We start from the raw sequence: 25,604 nt of genomic DNA, 5'->3' as shown, positions 1-25,604 counted from the left end.
CACAGAGAAATAGAGAGAGACGGGGGAAATTCACAGAGATGCAGAGACAGAGAGAGAGATTCAGAGAGAGAGAGATGTAGGGAGAAAAAGAGACAAAGAGATGCAGAGATGGAGAGGAATGCAGAGAGAGGCAGTGAGAGATTGCTGCTTCGCTGTGCATGACCACTGCTTTGCTGTTTAACGCCTACGGCAGGACAGCTGAAAAGTTGCCCCACTTACGAATTTCAGAAGACAGCTGTGAGATGAGCTCTGGCTGTTTCAATGACTGCGATTTAACCTATTCCCGGATTCAGACCAGATCATTTCAATCATCACAAAATAAAGCCAATTTACCTGGTGAATGCTATTCAATTCTGTGTTGGAATATACATTTTGCTCAGCGACTATATAACATAGAGTTAATACATACATTTTTTAATAATACATTTTTTTAATGCAGAGTTTGTAAAACATCTGAATCATGTATACTTGTGCTCCCTTATAATATCTGCTTGAAAACAAGTTAAAAATATTCTAATGAAAGGGTAGACTATCCATGCCTGGCACAGAGAACAGAATCTTCCAGTGGAACCCAGCATGAGCTGTTTCTTTGCAGCCTGATTCAGCCCCATTAAGGCCCCCATTAGGGCAAGAATGCCATACCATTAGGGCCAGACCCAACAGTTTACAACACCCAGGGGTCAAAGGTCACAACCTTCCTCAGAGAACCTCAGACCCACAGCGGGAAGATATCGAAGAGATCAAAATCTCACAGCATAAGGTGTCACACTAAGAGGTTCCTATTATAATCCTGGGTGAGCAGACTGTTGGTGGAGTCAGGTTCATGGAAAATAAAGAGTTTTAAGGCCTCTTAGATACCACTAACACCTCCCCCCCTTACCTCAGCTCACACTATAGCCCCTCCAATGTTATCTCAGATAATGCTATAGCCCTTCCCTCCGGATTACAGTGAACGTACAGTAGCCTGCAGAGTGTTTCTGAGCATTGCAAGTATGTTGCAGAAGTTTCAGATTTTCTAATTGGAAAGGGACACAGAGCCATGGTAGTGCAATTACTACATCCCCTGTAACTGCATAGCTTTCTCTGAGGAAGAGGACCTGGGGATCAGCTGCACCTCTCTCTTTCAATCTCTCTCTCTCTCTCTGTCAGTTTCTCTCTCTAAAATCCACTTTCAATCCGTTATCTTTATTTCTAAATGCTCCTTTGTCGTTCACTGCATTTTTCTTTTCCTCAGGGTGCACAATTTTATTCAGGGACCACTTGCTTTGGAACAGTGACTCCCTAACATCCCCCAACTCTACAAACACTGAAAGACCTATCATTTGGTTACACACAGTTGTAGGACACCTGACCATAAATGTTATGCAGTAATACAGAATACTTTACAGTTTATAAAAATGCATGATCACATACTGTACCACTAACATGTTACTAATATTATACACAAAGCACTTGATAAGTTACACACAAAGCAGCATTAAGAATGATATAGTTAAAAGCTTTTTTCAATTATACATCTTAAAAAATAAACCAGGTAAACATTAAAACTTGGCCAGTGCCTATTTCATTGCACAATGGCAGTCATTACATAACCACACGCCAAATGAAAACACATCAAATACCAGTCATTTTTATATAACATTTTAAAACAGTCTTAATATTTTAAAAGATTACAATGTGATTGTGAGACTACGTAGCTGGTGGACATTTTGATTTTGATTCCATACATTTCTCTTGATCAATTATGTTTTTTCATATAATTACATTATAAAGCATTTTTTGCTTGCTTGTTTGTTCTCACAGTGCAAACATTAAAAGCCTTGTTGGGTCTGAAATTGGAAAATCATCAACATGAGGTATCGTATTTAGTAATAGAGTCTTGACTTGTCAGGCACGAACCTGCCTCGGCCTCTAATTCATATAAACCTGAATACTCCTAAGAGGCATTTTCACATTAAAATGGCTTTCTGGCTTTAAAATTAAAAAGCAAAGGATGAAAGCACTCACATTGCTAAATATAACTCCAGATGTCCAATAATCCATATTAAATGTGTGCCGAGTTCATTAATATTTTAACAGTGAGATGTTCACCCCTCGTTCTCTGCTGCTTTCCTGGCTGGCCTGCTGCTGCTCAAGCACAATGAATCTCACAGGCATCGGCCTTTAACAGAGCCAGTTTCCAATCACATCACACTTCGATTAGACTGTTGTCACATTATTTTTAGAGGGAGTGTTTGTGTGTCTGATTTTCATTTGAGGACGCATCTGAAATTACTTTTCTTTTGACTGAACAACACTCATTCCTGCTTTCACTGACAATGATGGACGACCTACTAATCAAGACTACAAAGGCATTTCCTCTTTTCTTCTATCCATTGTAGTTTTAGTTTAAAACATCCAGGCTTTTTAGGAGAGATACAGAAGGTCCTTTCTGGTCACGCAGAAAGGCATTTTCTCTCCTCCAAAAGTTCCAAAAGTCCTTTTTTTAAAAGTATCTCTAATATAAAATCCATTTAGTTGCTGTAGACATGCAGATTCATGCTTGAAAAATAGAAGATGTAGATGAGCTGAATGCTGAAGTGTTCAGCAGGGCTGAATGCAGGTGTTGCGGGGTGGGTGATTCCAGGGCCACGGCACAGCAGGAGCAGTCCATATTAGAGGTGTCTTTTGGGGATGCGGGATCTGAGGGGATGTGGCTGGCAAGGGTGGAAGCGGGGGGTGTGGCGGTGAAGGTCTCTGTGTTCGATGACGTCTTCCTGATCACACTTCCAGAGAGAGACTGGTGACCTCATGGTACATCACTGCTGGATTCCTGCCAAGAAAGAGAAAAGCTTTCAGCCTCCAGCAGAGGGGAGCTGGGCACATTCCACTCTGACAGATCGCTGTGGCACAATCAATACAGCTGTGAACAACACAGAGCCTGATTGGTCACTGCAACTGTCCATCATGTATTGGTGACCAAGTGGCCCCATTTTCAGAAGGAGCCTGTCAATCAGCATCATGCCTCTAGATTATATGGGAGGGCTGCCAGGTCATTTGTTGCTAGGTCATCTATAGTCATATTGTTCAGATTCCTCAATTTCCTCTTACCCCTTGGAAACAGGTAATTAGGTCATATCACAGTGCTGGAAGTGACAAACAAGGCAATAAAGTTTCAGCTGTTTGAACAAAAAGTAAATAAATAAATAAACAATTAACCAAGGCTCTTGACAGAATAGACATACACACAGCAAACATGCACAGAACAGCGGCGATCGGGGCTACAGTGCAGGGGTCCCATTCTCTCTGTGTGCAGCGGTTCCATTGTCTCTGTGTGGAGGTGCTCCAGGGACAGAAGGTGGCAGAACGGGTAGGCCAGCACTGTAGAGTTTAAACTCCTTCCTCCCACTATCAATATAAAAAGGTGTGTAGGAGAGTGTTTGTGGAGATGCGTGTACAGGCAGGTAGAGCGTGATGGGGATGCAGGCACAGGGAGGAGATTACAGAGCAGGGTGGCAGTGAGGCCGTACCTTAATCCTCTCCCCAAAGTGGGCTACCATTTAATCCTGAGCCTCTGCCAAACAAACCACACATTATCATTATTACTGCCAGCCCCTTAGAGGAAGCTCACAGCTGATCCCAGATCAGTCAAGGGGTTGGTGGGGGGGGGGGGGGGGGGGGATCTCCACTGCTCTTTTTTTTGCTGTTGGAAAGATGCTGTCAGGTGAATTTAATGTGAAGGGCAGAGAGGGAGGTGACACCAGAAGGAGATTTAACCTCTTCCCTCGAAAGCCTCTCAGAAAGGCCTCTCAGACGGGAGTCCACTTTCTGTTCTCTGGAGAGAAAATGGGAAATTTTATCTCCTTTACAGACAGGAAACCCGAACCTGTGCTCAGCTGACTGACAACACAGCAGGAAACAGCTGGGCTGCATTCCGAAGGTATTCTGTGGGCTGAACGTGGCTCAGCAGAGGCTAAACTAGAGCCCTCATTAAAACACAACAGAGGAAACTGCACCAACAAATACAGCAAGAGAAAAAAAACAAAATACTTATTTGTGCTACATCATTCACGGCGCTCTGACTCCACAGAGTGGGCATACCTCCAGCAGGGATGGGGGTCCTTTCACTTTGAGTACTTCAAACAGAAAAAGAAAGAAGCATTTTATTAAGGGCATCTGAGAACATAGGCATGCACAGAGGATATCTATCCTCAATGCCTTCTCGCATTTCCTGGTCAGATCTTTTACATCACACAGTAATCAACACATCTCTCTCCCTCTCCCTCTCTCTCTCTCTCTCTCTCTCTCACTCACACACACACACACACACACACACACACACACACACACACACACACACACTCATACTAAACATCGCAAAGACTGATAGGAGTAGTGTGAACTGGGATCAGTTAGAACCAAAATGAGCTCATTAAAAATCATGTTTGAGGGCAGCGTGCCCTTATATTTAAAAACAGTGCATCCTCAAAAGTTAAGACATAAAACACATTAGTTTGATTAAGTGCCTTTGAAATTATGTATCAAACTATCCAACACATATAACACTGTATAGATTTCCGTAGGGACATTTCTACTGATAGAGATCTATTATTATTATGACTATTAGAAACACACCCTCATTTAAAAGCCAATGACTGTCAAAAAGTAATTTAAAAAATTTATAAGAGAAAACGAATATTTGCCTCGTAGAGAAAAAGACAACTACATACACTGGTAAGTAAAAATAAATTATAAATCCTAATATTTCTCAATATGAAAAAACAAAGACATTTCACCAGGAGCAACACATGGCATAGTCTAATTAAAATTGATTTATGTTTCATGAGAAGACATTCATATCTGTCCAATGAGGAAAAACATTCCATTTCAGAAATTGTTGCTCGAGCACATGTGAAAGCAGCACATCCATTTTCATTACGTCATCCTGTCAGGAAGATAAAAATGCAAAACACAAACATTTAAATCATTTTAAACACTGAAAGACTGTTACATGCTAGTGGTCAATGGTGAGATGACAAAATTGACAAGCTTTTCTTTCTTGGGCTAAAAACTGAAACACAATTGTCATGCATTCTAAATAATACACAGTTCTCTACTTAATATAAAGCAGTTTATGAAATGTTAGGTGCAAAATTCATGTATATACCTTTTATTACCAGCATTGTTGAGCGCTCTAGTCAGAATATTTAGGTTGCTGTGATTTACCACAGAATTGTATTTTTACTGCCTGTGAGGCCTAAATATTATATGATATTATGTTAAAATGATAAATGTTATGTATAAATGTTAAAATGATATGTTAAAATGTTAATTCCATATTGCTCCTCTCACATATGCTAAGCTTATGCTTATGAACTAAATTAATATCTAAACATACACATCATTCACATTACGCAGAAACAGCCAGCAATCAGAGAATTCCTCTAAGGTGGGAGTATATTTCAGCTCCCACCTACTCCACAATGACACATGCACATGTTCCCCATGATTGGGAGGCCAGACTGCAAGCCATTTCAACAAGTCCTGTTTTCTCTGGCTACCTTATGTAATTTGAGTATTTGAGGCAACCAAAACTTTCCAGTTTTTTTTTCCTTTTTTGCCTTTTCAAACAGTGTCATCCTGTAAGAGCTGCTCAGTGTAAAAAACTAAGATCAGCCTGAGTATGGAGAGAAAGACAGTACAGAGAGAAAAAGAGCCACTCTATCATTCTTTATGCCTAAGAGATACTCCTCCTGCACAAAACAATAGACTACTACAAAACTCATCACACACAAATGCACACACAGGTGTGCGTGCACACACGCACACACACACACACACAGGTGTACACACACGTACACACACACACACACACACACACACACACACACACACAGAGGTGTACACACACACCAGTCATAAACACCCCCCCCCCCCCCCATCCCCACAACACATACACACAACACATAAGACAAAAACAATTACATATGCGGACCAGGTCAAACAATAAATGCATCTGTAAAGTTCATAAACATACAGAAAGAGAGGCTTTCTGACCAAGAGACACCATTCATTCTAACCCGCACACAGATGACCCACTTCAAAAATATTTTGCAGAGAAGAGACCCTTTACAAACATCCCTATGCGTTACTTTAAATGAAGTGGTATTATTTGTATAAACTCATTGGTTCAGTCGGCTTACATACATATGTGATACATTTTATCAAAAGATTGCTTGATTTAAATGCAATCTCACGCCAAGAGGATTAGATACAATTGCAAGTATTCTAAAAAAAAAAAAAAACTGTAGCACACTGGAAAGCGGAATGAGAATTATGAAACGGGACATTCTAAAATAGGTCACACGGCGAATCGGCATGCTGCGCACTGCGGAATGTCAGAGAAACAGACGGAGCCTGCAACAAAGCCGGCGTTCCAAATTTAAGCATTACCTTCTTATTGTGCTAAAAAAAAAAAACAATACAAAAACAACGCCGTGTTTCCGAAATATATATGAAAGTGTGTTCCCGCTAACTCAGACCCACTGTGGGCTCAAGTGCCCACGTGTCTTTATTTTAAGACTGTGGAGTGAACTGGCAGGTGGTGCATTTGAAAAGTGGGTCGCGGGCAACAGCTCCAGAGCTGCTGATTAAACAGCGTGCTTCTGGAGCCGCCAGCGCGGGGTGTTAATGGGACGCACTGCTGCCAGGTGTCACAGCATCCCGCGGAAACGGGAGGGAAAGTGAGGGATTGCATGTACGGAGCGTGGGTCGGACCCGCCCTCAAGGATCACGCCCCGTGTGCCAAAAACTGTGATTAAACTGTTTTCACAATGTCGCCGTGCCTCACTGACGCAAACTATTCGTCTGGTTTTTCAACGCATACAGGTGATGCTGGAGAAGCTGAACAGAGGATGCTAATGCATGTCGTACCCATGCACAGCGGCAGTACATCTCTACCCGTCACTGTTATCAGAGCATTGTATGTAGGGCACTGTGCAGTATTTTAAGAGTGTAGGGATGTACAGTACTGTACAGTACTATGCAGTAGTGAGGGGTGTAGGGCACTGCAGTATTTTAAGAGTATAGGGGTGTACAGTACTATGCAACAGTAAGGGGTGTAGGGCACTGTGCAGTAGTGAAAAGGTACATTACAGTCATTTAGTAGATGTTCTTATTCAGAGTGAATTACATAGGTTATCATCTTTAACGATGTTCATTTAGGCAGCTGGATATTTACTGAGGCAATTCTGGGTTAAGCACCTTGCCCAAGGGTGCAGAAGCAGAGCCTCAGCAGGGAATCGAACCAGTAACCTTTCAGTTGTGAACCCTGCTCCTTACCACTATACTACATCCTGCACTGCGCAGTACTGTAAGGGTGAAGGGGTATAGGGGCCAAAGTATGGTAGCCTTCAGGGGTCAAGGTAGACCAAAGTACAACATGCCTGAGATGGATCAAAGCAACCGTGGTAGCCTGGAAAGGTCAAAGCAGATAAACAGGAAAAGGGCAACATGATATGACATGAGACATGATGCAGTATATTAGAAATGTGGTGTTTCAAACAGACAGTAGCCTAGGGCAGGCTTATGCACCAGCTCCGAATATGAAGATTATTTTTATGTCAATCTGTGGCACTAAAATTACATGCAAATACAAACAGTGTTCATGGCATATGATCCTCTCGACCCCATCAAGTCTATGGCTGCAGGTGTCATTTTATTTTGCATGGAGTTCTGGTGACAAGTTCTGTCCTCTTCAAACGACACCTTGGTCCCACTATCGTGCGTGAACTCTCCCCACCCTTTGTGCAGTCTTAGTGCACAATGTGTTGTAGTTGCACTGTAATGTATGAAGGTTTTCTGATAGGTATGCCGGAGTCTTAGTATATTGCACCTTGCATTGCATATATATACGTAATGCTGAACTTGTGAGACTGTAGCTGGTATGCGAATTTGCATACTTAAGGTAATTTAAAACCAATCTTAGTCACAAAAAACAAAACTACCACAAAACTCATATTATTCATGAATTACTGTAAAAAAAAATGGATCTCTGTACAGTTCCTACACTGTTCCATACATGATGGTCGGTTATGCAACGCCATTCAGGGGGACTATGACTGTATTTGCCTTGGCCAGACTTTATTTCACTTTATTTCACATACTAATGAATAAGACGGAATTTATTTTAAAATGTTTTACTGTGTTACACTTTACACAAGTTTTTATTTACACTACAGTGTTATGATGTGCTGCGCTATTACTGTATGTAGGGGAAATACAAAAAAATAAATGGAAGGACACTTGTTACCATTTCCTCCAGCTGAATACCCATCTTTTGTTGTTCAAATAAATACTTTTCAGAGCCACCTGATATAAAGCCGCAGAAAGAGGAAATGCAGCCCGCCACAGTGGCGAATCATTGATTTCATACTTACCTACAGAGTTGATGCTCTAGCTTTGCTTGTCTCTGTCAGGCCCGTGCTCCTGGGTGTATTAGAAACGATGTAACCGGCACCCTTCGGTACTGGTTGTCTGATCACTAGCTTTCCCTTCTGCGTCTCCACCAAGAACAAGCTGTACCAGCAAGCATCGCTGGACACCAGCGTGGAATCCGCTATGGTAGCGTTCCTCTGGCTAATCACGCTGTTCCTACAGGGAGAGGCCGCTTTGGTGGGTTTCGGTTTCTGACACTTCAGCACGATGATCACCAATATCGTCATCAGTAACAGAAACGAAACCGATCCCAAACCAATGACCAAATACAAGTTTAAATCTGAAGATGTGTCATATTCCAAAGGAATTTCCGTTGTTTCGGAAAACGCTTTAATGACGTGCTCCACCGTTGATATCTTGATGGTAACTGTAGCAGAAAGAGCTGGGTCGCCGTTGTCTTTGGCAACAACGACCAGCCGCTGATGGCGTGGATCTCTGTAACTGAACATTCTCGTCGTCCGGATTTCCCCGTTATATTGGTCCAGACTGAATAAAGTAGCGTCAGTGATCTGGAGAAACTGGTACGTGATCCGAGAGTTCTGCACAGAGTCCGAGTCAATGGCGATCACCTTGGCGACCAAATATCCTTTCTCAGTGGATCTCGGGATCACTTCCTCAACTACAGAGCCGTGCGCGCGCCATGGAGACACTATGACAGGAGTGTTGTCGTTCTGATCCAGAATAATGATGTGGACAGTGACATTACTGCTGAGAGGAGGGACACCAGAGTCTCGAGCTTCAATATGGAACAGGAACTCCTTCTCTCTCTCGTAATCAAATGTCCTTAGTGCGTAAAGATCACCGTTTTCAGGGTTTATGGAAAATAACATTGACATCGACGTGTTGACTATGTCTTTTTCGAGAATAAAATAAACCAGATACTGGTTTTCATGTAAATCTGGATCAAAGGCTGTGATGGAACTCAGCAGGGATCCTGGCGCATTGTTCTCCATCACCGGGATGGTGTAGAAGGACTTGGGGAAAAGTGGCGCGTTGTCGTTGACGTCCAATACATGCAAGGAGACCGTTTCATTATCAGACAAAGGGGGCGTGCCCCTGTCTGTAACTATGAAAGTGATGTCATACTCCGAAACCTTTTCACGGTCTAAAGGTTCTGAAACCAGAAGTTCGAAATAGTTCTCTGAAGACTTGGTAAGAACGAAAGGTAACAATTCGCTTATTGAAAGGTCCGCCTTACCATTATCTCCAGAGTCTCTGTCGCTAATGCTGATCAAGGCTATTACAGTCCCCACAGAAACCGCCTCAGTAATCATAGCCATCAAAAATTTCATGGTGATTTCAGGATAGTTGTCATTCACATCACTAACATAGACTATTACTTTACACTCTCCCGACAGAGGGACAGATCCTTTGTCTTTTGCCTGAATGTGCATTTCAAACATTTTTGTTTCTTCAAAATCAATGACATCTTTCACTCTTATTTCTCCTGTATTAGAATTCAGAGAAAACATGTCCTGTGTCTTCTCGGATTTGTACAGAGTAAACGAATATTCAATCTCTCTGTTTGAACCCTCGTCTAAATCTGTAGCGTTCAGCTTCAGCACAACTGTTCCTATCGGGGAGTTTTCTGTTATATTAACAGTGTAAACCTGGCGGTTAAACTGAGGGGCGTTGTCATTGGTATCCAGCACGCGCACAATGATGCTGGCGGTGCCGGATCGCGCGGGGACTCCGCCATCTACAGCGGTGAGTATTAGATTATGCACAGCCTGCTCCTCTCGGTCCAAAGCCTTTTTCAAAATCAAATCAGCAAACTTTGACCCGTCCCTTCCGGTCTGAATCTCAATTAGAAAGTGTTCACTTTCACTCAAATGATACATTTTGATCGAGTTCTTACCAACATCAGGGTCCACGGCATTAGTCAAAGAGAATCTTTCACCCACAGAAGCAGATTCGGAAATATCTAAATATATTGTCTCCCTTCTAAAACGAGGCGCATTATCATTAATGTCCACGATTTCTAATTCAATATAAAATATTTGTATGGGGCTTTCAATTATTAAGTCCATTTTTAGGAAACAAGGCATAGGTGTCTTGGTAGGACACAGTAGCTCCCTATCTATTGTCTCGACGATGTACAATTCTCCCGTGTTTTTATTCACCTCCAGGTATTTTATGCTGTGAATAATATCAAGTTTTACCTCTCGTTCCGCCAGGCTGCGAACATCGAGTCCTAAATCCGTAGCTAAATTTGTTACAACGGATCCTTCCTTCATTTCCTCGGGGATAGAGTAGCGAGTCACACATAAAGCAATGTTGCACAGCTCACAAAACACAAAGGCAATCCAGACGTACCGTGTCCAGAGCTTCACAAGGACCGTGAACGCCATTGTAGTGAAAAACAATATATCACAAGGAGCAAGAGCAACTGACGGAATGAATCTCTCAAAGCAGAAGGAGCAAAAAGTTGGTTATGAGTGAATAATGGGCAAAAAATCTGAGTGTTATATTATAATTCCAGTCAGCAGGTTCATAGAGATAGATATGCCCAGAGGAAACCGCAGCGCCCGTCTCTTAGCCGAACTGTCATGGCCTCCCTTTAATTGTATATCTCCCACATATGTTAGGCAACAGCGACACACTGTATAAAACCAAATTGGGGCACACTAAAAAAACAAAACTATCAACCAGGTCATATGCATTTTCCCACTGAGGACACAAAGAGAAAATAAGCAATTGAACTTAAAAAGTCCCACATTGTGTATGTAAATTATGTGGAGTTTGGAGGGAGCTAATGGTCAGTTCATGGATGTAGACTTGCTGGGTTCGGATCGTGTGAATCGCTGTAGGGTGTCCGGTTAGAACGTGATGTCCGTTTCCTTATGAGGGGCTGCCAAACACCACAACGTGATCTTCTCTCAAGCGTTCTTTATTGAGTGATTGTGGGTGTGTGGTTCTGCAATAACAACAAAATGCAGCATTGGTCTTGATGCATAAATAAATCACATCAAGGGGTTTATGTACTGAATTATAATATTCTAAATGAAACAACAGACTCTTATTTTGCCTAAATTAGATTAAACTAGTAAAGCAGGTAATATAATTAATCTCTTTATGCTAACAAACGATAAACATTTCGATTATGCATAGAGAATTGAATTACTAGGCGTATCTACCGTTGTGCACACAGCAGCCGCTTTTCCCAATGATGTCACCGCCAACATTCAGTGCGCATGCGCGCCTTACCATAAAGTAGTAGGGCTGTTGCGTCTCACTCTGACTAGCAGCTAACTGGCTAGTTATCTTACGATGGCGGTATCATGGCAGCAACTTGTAACAAACCGAAAATTCCGTAAAGTTTCTATTACAATTACTACAAACATACCCCAAACTACCGGTAATTCGTCTCCGGTAAATATAAACGCAATTGGAATGTTATCGCCTGAACATTCTACGCGGCTAGAACTCTACAGCGATCACAAAACAAATGTCGCAACATAGCTGGTTAGTACAAATGCGAGATAACTAATGATAGAAATATATATACAACCATACTCACTGGTAGATGAATGCACAAACAACACTCAAAGACAACTCCCCATATTAACTAAATAACTAGACGTCAGTTTCTTAACTGACTACAGCTGCTGATGGCGTACATCTTCTTCCATCTGCTGCTGGCGAAGTTCTGTTGGGGAGGACGAATAATTTGCCCTGATTGGCGGAAAGTTAAGGTTCGTGGTCACGATTTGCTGGTGGGCTGTCCAATGCAGCTGGATGAAGGGGGTAGTTTGGCAGCACTCAAGTGTTACATACGAGCGTTTTTCACAGTGTACACGTTAAAAAGAGTATGTTCTTCCTCATAAACTGCAGCTGGAGCAATACTCCTATAAATCGGATCCCAGTTTGTTCAGAGCTGATATTACTAGGCTTCTCATTTTGACAAGCGCAACATTTATGGCTCGATCTCAGCTGAAAACAATGTTACAATAAAAACAAACCAACGGCGTACTGTTGAAAACCATGGTGCAGAAATTTTGACGCTTTTATCGCTGCATAAGCAGAGTACATTGAACTTATCAAGGTTGAGGACCTTGAGTTTACATTTACGACAACTGAAATTAAATTAAGACTCGGTTGCTGTTGATGAGATCACTTATTTAACGCAATTGCCAATGTACCAGAATTGTATTCGAACCAGCTGTAGCATATTGCGCCAATTTGGTAACACTGAGGAAGCTTGTGTAACACTAATACGTTGGAACTAACTTTAAAATGTAGTGATACAAACTAGTCAGGCTGGAACAGTAATTAATTTAAAATTCTTTATCCTAGTAATGGATTACCTGCAGAGTGGACGCTGTTGATTCGCTGGTCTCTGTCAAGCCCGTGCTCCTGGGTATACTAGAAACGATGTAACCGCCCCCCTTCGGTATTGGCTGTCTGATCACCAGCTTTCCTTTCCGCGTCTCCGCCAAAAACAAGCTGTACCAGTAGGCATCGCTGGACACCAGCGTGGAATCCGCTATGGTAGAGTTCCTCTGGCTAATCACGCTGTTCCTACAGGGAGGGGCCGCTTTGGTGGGCTTCGGTTTCTGGCACTTCAGCACGATGATCACCAATATCGTCATCAGTAACAGAAACGAAACCGAGCCCAAGCCAATCACCAAATACAGATTTAAATCTGAAAATATATCATATTCCAAAGGAATTTCCGTTGTTTCAGAAAACGCTTTAATGACGTGTTCCACCGTTGATATCTTGATGGTAACTGTAGCAGAAAGAGCTGGGTCTCCGTTGTCTTTGGCAACAACGACCAGCCGCTGATGGCGTGGATCTCTGTAACTGAACATTCTCGTCGTCCGGATTTCCCCGTTATATTGGTCCAGACTGAATAAAGTAGCGTCAGTGATCTGTAGAAACTGGTACGTGACTCGAGAGTTCTGCACAGAGTCTGAGTCAATGGCGATCACCTTGGCGACCAAATATCCTTTCTCAGTGGATCTCGGGATCACTTCCTCAACTACAGAGCCGTGTGCGCGCCATGGAGACACTATGACCGGAGTGTTGTCGTTCTGATCCAGAATAATGATGTGGACAGTGACATTACTGCTGAGTGGAGGGACACCAGAGTCTTGAGCCTCAATGTGGAACAGGAACTCCTTCTCCCTCTCGTAGTCAAACGTTTGCAGAGCAAAAAGGTCGCCATTCTCTGGATTTACGGAAAATAACATTGACATTGATGTATTATGTATTTCCTTTTCCTTAATAAAATAGACAAGATATCGGTTCTCATTGAGGTCTGGATCAAAGGCAGTGACCGAACTAATCATTGCTCCTGGCGCATTGTTCTCCATCAGTGGAATTGTAAGGACCGACCGAGGAAAAAGAGGCGCGTTGTCATTGACATCCAGCAGCTCCAATGTGATTGTTTTATTGTCAGATAGAGGCGGGGAGCCCCTGTCTCTAACAGTAAAAGTAATCTCATACTCTGGGACCTGCTCGCGATCCAAAGTTTCTGAGACAACTAGAGCGTAATAGCCCTCCGAGGTCTTCTGAAGTGAAAAGGGCAACGGTTGATTCACAGTAAAATCGACCTTCCCATTCTCCCCGGAATCTCGATCGCTTACACTGATCAGAGCAATTACTGTATTTACAGTGACATTCTCTTTGATTGGGTTCTTAAATGATTTTATACTTATTGTGGGGTAATTGTCATTCATATCCATGACGAAAACAACTAATTTAGTTTGTGCTGACAGCTGAACGGGTCCATTGTCCTTCGCCTCCAGGTGAATTTCGTACATTTTAGTTTCCTCGTAATCGATTCCTCCTTTCACTTTTATCTCACCCGTGGTGGGACTCAAATCAAATGTCTCTTGCGTTTTCTCAGACGTGTAAATACTGAAGGAATACACTATCTCGGCATTCGGACCCTCGTCCACATCTGTGGCCTGTAATTTCACCACTAGTGATCCAATCGGGGAATTTTCTGTTACATTCACGCTGTATGTTTCCTGGTCAAACTGAGGGGCGTTGTCATTGGTATCCAGCACGCGCACAATGATGCCGGCGGTGCCGGATCGCGCGGGGACTCCGCCATCTACAGCGGTGAGTATTAGATTATGCACAGCCTGCTCCTCTCGGTCCAAAGCTCTTTTTAAAATCAAATCAGCAAACTTTGACCCGTCCCTTCCGGTCTGAATCTCAATTAGAAAGTGTTCGCTTTCACTCAAATGATATGTCTTCACCGAATTTGATCCGACGTCTGGGTCTACAGCATTGGTTAGGGAGAATCTCTCTCCCGGAGAGGCTGATTCTGATATGTCCAGTTGGATTTTATCCCTTCGAAAGTGCGGCGCGTTGTCGTTTATGTCTGTAATTTCCAATTCGATATTAAATATTCGTAGTGGTTTTTCAATTATGACATCCATTTTCAGAAAACAAGAGTACGTTTTTCTTGTGCATAACACTTCTCTGTCTATCTTCTCCACGATATACAATTCACCCGTGTTTCTGTTGACCTCGAGATATTTTTTACCGTCAATGATATCAAGTCGTATTTCGCGTTTGCCCAGTGTGCTAACATCGAGCCCTAAATCTACTGCTAGATTAGCGACAACGGAGCCTTCCTCCATTTCCTCAGGAATGGAATAGTGAGTGACTGAAAACGCCGCCTTCCACAAAGACAGAAAGACAAAGAGAAAGGAAACATACCCCTCCACGAATGGCGACACTAGACGCGATGACATTTCAACATCCGTAAGGAAAATGTGTGTCATCCTTATTAAGTCCACAATGACTGCAAAAAATGTACGATTAAACGCACACAGCCTCACTGTTTATAATAGAACGCACAACAGAAAGGAAAGGCTTCAACAGAGCGTACATACGAGCTGCTTTCTCAGTATGGCCAACAGTCATGACTGCAACTGAACTGCGGGCGCGTTGGATTTGTCAGTGAACAGCGACGCTATGCGTGTGGAAGTGATGTGTTCGCACCAGGATGAAAAATGAACGTGTGTGACGTATTTCAAGAGTTTCACGGTGAGGATGCTCGCAACTTTGCAAAGAATTGTAAATGGTCTGGAATATAACAAGCTGTTATACAGAGTTATGTAGCAAAAAGGTCCTTGGTTAAAAACCCAAGGGAACGTGACTTTGTAAGTAGATAACACCTTTCTGAAAGTATGTTCAAGTTATAATTCCGTTAAAAATAGTTATTATAGCTTTGTTTCCAAATGGATTGGATGTAGCGTTCATATGAAAAACACATATTTTGAAGAATGTGGTTGACACTTTATCGTTTTACTTCTGTCTGTTGAACTACCCGGAATTTAAGTTTACGAAAGAAACAACCCGGTAACTGAGAAAGATAAATATTAATCAAAATATGTAAAAAGCAATTATCCTTACCTGAAGTGTAGAGGCCGTTGATTCGCTGGTCTCTGTCAGGCCTGTGCTCCTGGGTATACTAGAAACGATGTAACCGCCCCCCTTCGGTATTGGTTGTCTGATGACTAGCTTTCCTTTCCGTGTCTCCGCCAAGAACAAACTGTACCAGTAGGCATCGCTGGACACCAGCGTGGAATCCGCTATGGTAGAGTTCCTCTGGCTAATCACGCTGTTCCTACAGGGAGGGGCCGCTTTGGTGGGCTTCGGTTTCTGACACTTCAGCACGATGATCACCAATATCGTCATCAGTAACAGAAACGACACCGAACCTAAACCGATCACCAGATACAGATTTAAATCTGAAAATATGTCATATTCCAATGGAATTTCCGTTGTTTCAGAAAATGCTCTAATGACGTGCTCCACCGTTGATATCTTGATGGTAACTGTAGCAGAAAGAGCTGGGTCTCCGTTGTCCTTGGCAACAACGACCAGTCGCTGATGGCGTGGATCTCTGTAACTGAACATTCTCGTCGTCCGGATTTCCCCGTTATATTGGTCCAGACTGAATAAAGTAGCGTCAGTGATCTGTAGAAACTGGTACGTTACTCGAGAGTTCTGCACAGAGTCTGAGTCAATGGCGATCACCTTGGCGACCAAATATCCTTTCTCAGTGGATCTCGGGATCACTTCCTCAACTACAGAGCCGTGTGCGCGCCATGGAGACACTATGACGGGAGTGTTGTCGTTCTGATCCAGAATAATGATGTGGACAGTGACATTACTGCTGAGAGGAGGGACACCAGAGTCTCGAGCTTCAATATGGAACAGGAACTCCTTCTCTCTCTCGTAATCAAAAGTCCTTAGTGCGTAAAGATCACCGTTTTCAGGGTTAATGGAAAATAACATTGACATCGATGTGTTGGCTATTTCCTTTTCGATAATGAAATAAACCAGATACTGGTTTTCATGTAAATCTGGATCAAAGGCTGTGATGGAACTCAGCAGGGATCCTGGCGCATTGTTCTCCATCACCGGGATGGTGTAGAAGGACTTGGGGAAAAGTGGCGCGTTGTCGTTGACGTCCAATAAATGCAAAGTGATCGTTTCATTATCAGACAAAGGGGGCGTGCCCCTGTCTGTAACTATGAAAGTGATGTCATACTCCGAAACTTTTTCACGGTCTAAAGGTTCTGAAACCAGAAGTTCGAAATAGTTCTCTGAAGACTTGTTCAGAACGAAAGGTAGCTGTTCGTTTATTGAAAGCTCGACCTTACCGTTATCTCCAGAGTCTCTGTCGCTAATGCTGATCAAGGCTATTACAGTCCCCATGGCAACACCCTCTTTAATCGTTCTCGTGAAAGATTTAATGGACATTTCAGGATAGTTGTCGTTCACATCGCTAACATATACCATTACTTTACACTCTCCCGAAAGAGGGACAGATCCTTTGTCTTTTGCCTGAATGTGCATTTCAAACATTTTTGTTTCTTCAAAATCAATGGCATCGTTCACTCTTATTTCTCCTGTATTAGAATTCAGAGAAAACATTTCCTGTGTCTTCTCGGATGTGTACATTGTAAACGAATATTCAGTCTCTCCGTTTGAACCCTCGTCTAAATCTGTAGCGTTCAATTTCAACACAACTGTTCCTATCGGGGAGTTTTCTGTTATATTAACAGTGTAAACCTGGCGGTCAAACTGAGGGGCGTTGTCATTGGTATCCAGCACGCGCACAATGATGCTGGCGGTGCCGGATCGCGCGGGGACTCCGCCATCTACAGCGGTGAGTATGAGATTATGCACAGCCTGCTCCTCTCGGTCCAAAGCCTTTTTCAAAATCAAGCCTGCGTATTTAGTTCCGTCGCTTCCCGTCTGAATCTCGAGGTCGAAATTTTCGTTTTCGCTCAAATGATACGTTTTTATTGAGTTCTTACCGAGATCAGGGTCCACGGCATTAGTCAAAGAGAATCTTTCGCCCGCGGAAGCAGATTCGGAAATATCCAAATATATCGTCTCCCTTCTAAAACGAGGCGCATTATCATTAATATCCATTATTTCTAATTCGATATTAAATATTCGTATGGGGCTTTCCATTATTAAGTCCATTTTTATAAAACAAGACATCGATGTCTTGGTAGGACACAGTAGCTCCCTGTCTATTGTTTCGACGATGTACAATTCTCCCGTGTTTTTATTCACCTCCAGGTATTTTTTGCTGTGAATAACATCAAGTTTTACCTCTCGTTCCGCCAGGCTGCGGACGTCGAGTCCCAAATCCGTAGCTAAATTTGCTACAACGGATCCTTCCTTCATTTCCTCGGGAATAGAGTAGCGAGTCACAGATAAAGCAATGTTGCATAGCGCACAAAATACAAAGGCAATCCAGACATACCGTGTCCAGAGCTGCACAAGGACCGTGAACGCCATTGCAGTGAAAAAGAATATATCCCACGGAGCAAGAGCAACTGACAGAATGAATCCCCCAAACTAGGAGGAATGGAAAAGTAGTTGCGCGTGAATACTGGATGAAATATCCGAGCGTTGAATTATTATTCCAGTCAGCAGGTTCATGGAGATAGATATGCTCAGAGGCAACCGCAGCGCCCCTCTCTTAGCCGAACTGTCATGGCCTCTTTCGAATTATGTGTCTACCGCGTACCTATAGGCAACAGCGACACGTTGTGTATAAAAACAAATTAGGACGCACTAATCCTAAAAAATACCAAACTATCAACCAGGTTGTATGCACCTTCGCATTGAGCATATAAACAGAAAGTAATCAACCTAACTGACAAAGTCCCGAATTGTGTACATGTTAAAAGAGCATGTTCTTCTTCATAAACTGCGGCTAGAGCAATAAAATTCTGCTTTAAATTAGCAGCCAGCTCCCGAACTGATCTTACGAGTGTCCTGCTTCTGACATACGCAACATTTTTGGTTGATCTCAGCTGGAAACAATGTCACAGTAAAAACAAACCAAAAGCACAATGCTGAAGACGTACAGCACACATTTTTGAAGCCGTTACAGCTGCATAAACCAAGGGCATTAAATTTACCAGAGGTGAGGACCTCTAGTTTAAATTTAAGACAACTGAAATTAAATGAAGACTCGGCTTTTGTTGAAGAGATATATTATACGACGCAATTATTTTATGTTCTGCTTCTAATACAGACTCATTCCCACCAGCTTTGTATTCAAACACAACTGCAGTATATTGCTTCAGTTTCGTAATACTGACGACGATTGGATAACACTAATACATTGGAACTGAGTTGAAAATGCAGTGTTAGAAACTAATCAGGTTGGAACTATGTTTAATTTAAAAATGCTTTATCGTAGTAGTTTATTACCTGCAGAGTGGACGCGGTTGATTCGCTGGTCTCTGTCAGGCCCGTGCTCCTGGGTATACTAGAAACGATGTAACCGCCACCCTTCGGTATTGGCTGTCTGATCACCAGCTTTCCTTTCCGCGTCTCCGCCAAAAACAAGCTGTACCAGTAGGCATCGCTGGACACCAGCGTGGAATCCGCTATGGTAGAGTTCCTCTGGCTAATCATGCTGTTCCTACAGGGAGGGGTCGCTTTGGTGGGCTTCGGTTTCTGGCACTTCAGCACGATGATCACCAATATCGTCATCAGTAACAGAAACGACACCGAACCCAAGCCGATCACTAAATACAGATTTAAGTCTGAAAATATATCATATTCCAAAGGAATTTCCGTTGTTTCAGAAAACGCTTTAATGACGTGTTCCACCGTTGATATCTTGATGGTAACTGTAGCAGAAAGAGCTGGGTCTCCGTTGTCCTTGGCAACAACGACCAGCCGCTGATGGCGTGGATCTCTGTAACTGAACATTCTCGTCGTCCGGATTTCCCCGTTATATTGGTCCAGACTGAATAAAGTAGCGTCAGTGATCTGGAGAAACTGGTACGTGATCCGAGAGTTCTGCACAGAGTCCGAGTCAATGGCGATCACCTTGGTGACCAAATATCCTTTCTCAGTGGATCTCGGGATCACTTCCTCAACTACAGAGCCGTGCGCGCGCCATGGAGACACTATGACAGGAGTGTTGTCGTTCTGATCCAGAATAATGATGTGGACAGTCACATTACTGCTGAGTGGAGGGACACCAGAGTCTCGAGCTTCAATATGGAACAGGAACTCCTTCTCTCTCTCGTAATCAAATGTCCTTAGTGCGTAAAGATCACCGTTTTCAGGGTTTATGGAAAATAACATTGACATCGATGTGTTGACTATGTCTTTTTCGAGAATAAAATAAACCAGATACTGGTTTTCATGTAAATCTGGATCAAAGGCTGTGATGGAACTCAGCAGGGATCCTGGTGCATTGTTCTCCATCACCGGGATGGTGTAGAAGGACTTGGGGAAAAGTGGCGCGTTGTCGTTGACGTCCAATACGTGCAAAGAGACCGTTTCATTATCAGACAAAGGGGGCGTGCCCCTGTCTGTAACTATGAAAGTGATGTCATACTCCGAAACCTTTTCACGGTCTAAAGGTTCTGAAACCAGAAGTTCGAAATAGTTCTCTGAAGACTTGTTCAGAACGAAAGGTAACAGGTGGTTTATTGAAAGGTCCACCTTACCGTTATCTCCAGAGTCTCTGTCGCTAATGCTGATCAAGGCTATTACAGTCCCCATGGCAACACCCTCAGTAATGGTAGTCGTCAAAGATTTTATGGTGATTTCAGGATAGTTGTCGTTCACATCACTAACATATACCATTACTTTACACTCTCCCGAAAGAGGAACAGATCCTTTGTCTTTTGCCTGTATGTGCATTTCAAACATTTTTGTTTCTTCAAAATCAATGACATCTTTCACTCTTATTTCTCCTGTATTTGAATTTAAAGAAAACACTTCCTGTGTCTTCTCGGACGTGTACAGTGTGAATGAATACTCGATTTCTGCGTTTGAGCCTTCATCTAAATCTGTAGCATTCAGCTTCAGCACAACTGTTCCTATCGGGGAGTTTTCCGTTATATTAACAAAGTAAATTTGACGGTCAAACTGAGGGGCGTTGTCATTCATATCCAGCACGCGCACAATGATGCTAGCGGTGCCGGATCGCGCGGGGACTCCGCCATCTACAGCGGTGAGTATTAGATTATGCACAGCCTGCTCCTCTCGGTCCAAAGCTTTTTTCAAAACTAAATCGGCATATTTAGAACCTTCACTTCCCGTTTGAATCTCAATGGTGAAATGTTCACTCTCACTCAGATAGTACGTTTTAACTGAATTACTACCTACGTCTGGGTCCACCGCATTATTCAGAGAAAACCTTTCCGCAGGCACAGCCGACTCTACTATGTCTAGCTGAACGCGATCTCTTCGAAAGTGTGGCGCATTGTCGTTAATATCTGTAATTTCCAGTTCAATATTAAATATACGTAAAGGACTTTCAATTATTACATCTAGTTTAAGGAAGCAAGACGATGTCTTTATGGGACAAAAATATTCCCTATCTATCTTTTCTAACACATACAACTCTCCAGTTTCTTTGTTCACTTCCAAGTATTTCTTAGCATGAATGGTGTCTAGTTTTACCTCTCGGTGCGCCAGACCTCTGACATCAAATCCCAGGTCTATAGCCAAGTTCGCTACCACCGAGCCTTCCGCCATTTCTTCGGGGATAGAGTAGCGAGTCACGGACAAAGCGATGCTCCACAGCTCACAAAATACAAAGACGGCCAAGCTCAATCCCCTCCAGAACTGCACAATGGACGCCATTATAGTGGCATAGAACGTATTCCAAAGGGTTTCATCAATTAATCGAATGCATCCGTGAAAATGGGATCTGTGTAGTATCCGCAAGTGCTAATTCAACGAAATATTCGAGCGTTCTATTACTGTGACAGTAGCAAGTCTCTTGGAGAAAGATGTGCTTCAGCGGAAATTGCAGCTAGTCTATCTCACAGCCGAACTGTCATGGCCTCCTCGAACTGCACGTTTACGCTGTTCACTAGGCAACAGCGACACGGTGCGTAAAAATGAAACAAATTGCGACACAGATCGAAAAGAATTCAAAGACTTTAAAAAAAGACCTTGTCAACACATTTCCATTGAAACCGTACAAACTTAAAATTATCACCTTTACTTTAAAATCCTGAATTGTGTAGACTGCGTGTGAAAAAGAGCATGTTCTTCCTCATGAACTGCGACGGGTGCGAAAATTTCCTATGATTCAGCAGTCATATTTTCCATAATTTATTTAATCAGTTATCTATGTTTTAGACAGGCAAAATGTACAGTTGATGTTATCTAGAAATTAACTCACAATGAAAAGCAATTCAAAAAGTAGCATTGCCGAAAATTATTAGCTGCGTGGTTCATCGAAGTGGGCAAGGTATTTTCCCGCTCTAAGCCCATTTTGATCTGCTTAACAGGCATTAAAAATAATTATATAAACTAAAGAAAATGTGTAACTTTAAACTTTATTAAGTCCAGTTGGAAATACCTATATTGTAAATTTCTCCATAACAATTCCAGATGCGTAATTTAATTGTTTCATTTTACACATCTATAAGGAGACAGATTAATTCCAAATATGAGATTAATGTGTATGCTTATAGAAAAGTTGTATATCTGTCGGAAAATAAATTTTATGCTTTGATGTTGATAATATTGATGAACACTAATTTGCTCCATATTTTTAACGTTGAAAATAATGTGAAATTAACGAAGCAGGATGAAACCGTATTTAAATCATAAATGAAGGCTTTCTCTTTATGATTCATTACCTGTAGCGTAGAAGCTGTGGAATCGCTGGTCTCTGTCAGGCCCGTGCTCCTGGGTATACTAGAAACGATGTAACCGCCACCCTTCGGTATTGGCTGTCTGATCACCAGCTTTCCTTTCCGCGTCTCCGCCAAAAACAAGCTGTACCAGTAAGCATCGCTGGACACCAGCGTGGAATCCGCTATGGTAGAGTTCCTCTGGCTAATCATGCTGTTCCTACAGGGAGGGGTCGCTTTGGTGGGTTTCGGTTTCTGGCACTTCAGCACGATGATCACCAATATCGTCATCAGTAACAGAAACGACACCGAGCCCAAGCCAATCACCAAATACAGATTTAAATCTGAAAATATATCATATTCCAAAGGAATTTCCGTTGTTTCAGAAAACGCTTTAATGACGTGTTCCACCGTTGATATCTTGATGGTAACTGTAGCAGAAAGAGCTGGGTCTCCGTTGTCCTTGGCAACAACGACCAGCCGCTGATGGCGTGGATCTCTGTAACTGAACATTCTCGTCGTCCGGATTTCCCCGTTATATTGGTCCAGACTGAATAAAGTAGCGTCAGTGATCTGGAGAAACTGGTACGTGATCCGAGAGTTCTGCACAGAGTCCGAGTCAATGGCGATCACCTTGGCGACCAAATATCCTTTCTCAGTGGATCTCGGGATCACTTCCTCAACTACAGAGCCGTGTGCGCGCCATGGAGACACTATGACAGGAGTGTTGTCGTTCTGATCCAGAATAATGATGTGGACAGTGACATTACTGCTGAGTGGAGGGACACCAGAGTCTCGAGCTTCAATATGGAACAGGAACTCCTTCTCTCTCTCGTAATCAAATGTCCTTAGTGCGTAAAGATCACCGTTTTCAGGGTTTATGGAAAATAACATTGACATCGACGTGTTGACTATGTCTTTTTCGAGAATAAAATAAACCAGATACTGGTTTTCATGTAAATCTGGATCAAAGGCTGTGATGGAACTCAGCAGGGATCCTGGCGCATTGTTCTCCATCACCGGGATGGTGTAGAAGGACTTGGGGAAAAGCGGCGCGTTGTCGTTGACGTCCAATAAATGCAAAGTGATCGTTTCATTATCAGACAAAGGGGGCGTGCCCCTGTCTGTAACTATGAAAGTGATGTCATACTCCGAAACCTTTTCACGATCTAAGGGTTCTGAAACCAGAAGTTCGAAATAGTTCTCTGAAGACTTGTTCAGAACGAAAGGTAGCTGTTCGTTTATTGAAAGGTCCACCTTACCGTTATCTCCAGAGTCTCTGTCGCTAATGCTGATCAAGGCTATTACAGTCCCCATGGCAACACCCTCGTTAATCGTTCTCGTGAAAGATTTAATGGACATTTCAGGATAGTTGTCGTTCACATCGCTAACATATACCATTACTTTACACTCTCCCGAAAGAGGGACAGATCCTTTGTCTTTTGCCTGAATGTGCATTTCAAACATTTTTGTTTCTTCAAAATCAATGACATCTTTCACTCTTATTTCTCCTGTATTAGAATTCAGAGAAAACATTTCCTGTGTCTTCTCGGATGTGTACAGAGTAAACGAATATTCAATCTCTCCGTTTGAACCCTCGTCTAAATCTGTAGCGTTCAGCTTCAGCACAACTGTTCCTATCGGGGAGTTTTCTGTTATATTAACATAATAAACCTCCCGATCAAACTGAGGGGCGTTGTCATTGGTATCCAGCACGCGCACAATGATGCTAGCGGTGCCGGATCGCGCGGGGACTCCGCCATCTACAGCGGTGAGTATGAGATTATGCACAGCCTGCTCCTCTCGGTCCAAAGCCTTTTTCAAAATCAAGCCTGCATATTTCGTCCCATCGCTCCCAGTCTGAATCTCGAGGTCGAAATTTTCGTTTTCGCTCAAATGATACGTTTTTATTGAGTTCTTACCGACATCAGGGTCCACGGCATTAGTCAAAGAGAATCTTTCACCCGCGGAAGCAGATTCGGAAATATCCAAATATATCGTCTCTCTTCTAAAACGAGGCGCATTATCATTAATATCCATTATTTCTAATTCGATGTTAAATATTCTTATGGGGCTTTCAATTATTAAGTCCATTTTCAGAAAACAAGACATAGATGTCTTGTAAGGACACAGATATTCCCTGTCTATTTTTTCTGCGATGTACAATTCTCCCGTGTTTTTATTCACCTCCAGGTATTTTTTGCTGTGAATAACATCAAGTTTTACCTCTCGTACCGCCAGGCTGCGAACGTCGAGTCCCAAATCCGTAGCTAAATTTGTTACAACGGATCCTTCCTTCATTTCCTCGGGGATAGAGTAGCGAGTCACACATAAAGCAATGTTGCATAGCGCACAAAATACAAAGGCAATCCAGACATACCGTGTCCAGAGCTGCACAAGGACCGTGAACGCCATTGCAGTGAAAAAGAATGGATCCCAAGTAGCAAAAGCAACTGACGGAATGAATCTCCCAAAGCAGGAGGAGCGCAAAGGTAGTTGCGAGTGAATAATGGACGAAATATCCGAGTGTTGTATTATTATTCCAGTCAGTAGGTTCATAGAGATAGATATGCTCAGAGGCAACCGTAGCGCGTCTCTCATAGCAGAACTGTCATGGCCTCCCTCGAATTCTAGAGGCTATCTCCCACATATGTTAGGCAACAGCGACACGTTGTGTATAAAAACAAATTGGGGCACACTAATCTAAAAAAATAACAAACTATGAACCAGGTCGTATGTATTTTCCCCATTGTGGATACAAATAGATAATAATTAACCAAACTTAAAAAATCCCGAATTGTGTGCATGTTAAAACAGCATGTTCTTCCTCACAAACTGCGGCTACAGCAAAAATATACTGCTATGAATCAGATGCCAGTTTGTCCAGAGCTGATATTACGAGGTTTCTACTTTTGACATGCGCAACATTTATGGTTTATCTCAGCTTGAAACAATGTTACAATGAAAACAAACCAACGGCGTAAGGTTGAAAACCAAGGTGAAGACATTTTGATG

The 25,604-nt window shown here is 42.6% G+C and overlaps 1 protein-coding gene across 5 annotated transcripts; it reads right to left on the bottom strand.

Annotated features, from left to right (window-relative positions):
- Positions 1 to 74: 74 nt before the first annotated feature.
- On the bottom strand, positions 75 to 25,262 carry LOC118774253 (protocadherin alpha-C2-like). 5 transcript variants are annotated; one of them, XM_036523459.1, is made up of 4 exons: positions 11,996 to 12,746; positions 8,418 to 11,392; positions 4,081 to 4,115; positions 75 to 2,812 (listed from the first exon to the last, which is right to left on the bottom strand). In XM_036523459.1, the coding sequence occupies exon 2, from the start codon at positions 10,824 to 10,826 to the stop codon at positions 8,418 to 8,420; it is 2,409 nt and encodes an 802-aa protein (XP_036379352.1). In that variant the 5' UTR covers positions 10,827 to 11,392; positions 11,996 to 12,746; the 3' UTR covers positions 75 to 2,812; positions 4,081 to 4,115. The 5 variants fall into 5 exon arrangements, with proteins under 5 accessions (XP_036379352.1, XP_036379348.1, XP_036379351.1 ...); XM_036523455.1 differs by lacking the exons at positions 8,418 to 11,392; positions 11,996 to 12,746 and adding an exon at positions 22,596 to 25,262; XM_036523458.1 differs by lacking the exons at positions 8,418 to 11,392; positions 11,996 to 12,746 and adding an exon at positions 19,186 to 21,711.
- Positions 25,263 to 25,604: the final 342 nt, after the last annotated feature.

Source organism: Megalops cyprinoides, chromosome 3 (assembly GCF_013368585.1).
Source record: "Megalops cyprinoides isolate fMegCyp1 chromosome 3, fMegCyp1.pri, whole genome shotgun sequence".
NCBI classification, from domain to species: Eukaryota; Metazoa; Chordata; class Actinopteri; order Elopiformes; family Megalopidae; genus Megalops; species Megalops cyprinoides.
Note: the sequence above shows the minus strand (reverse complement) of the source record. Positions and strands in the feature narration are given on the sequence as shown.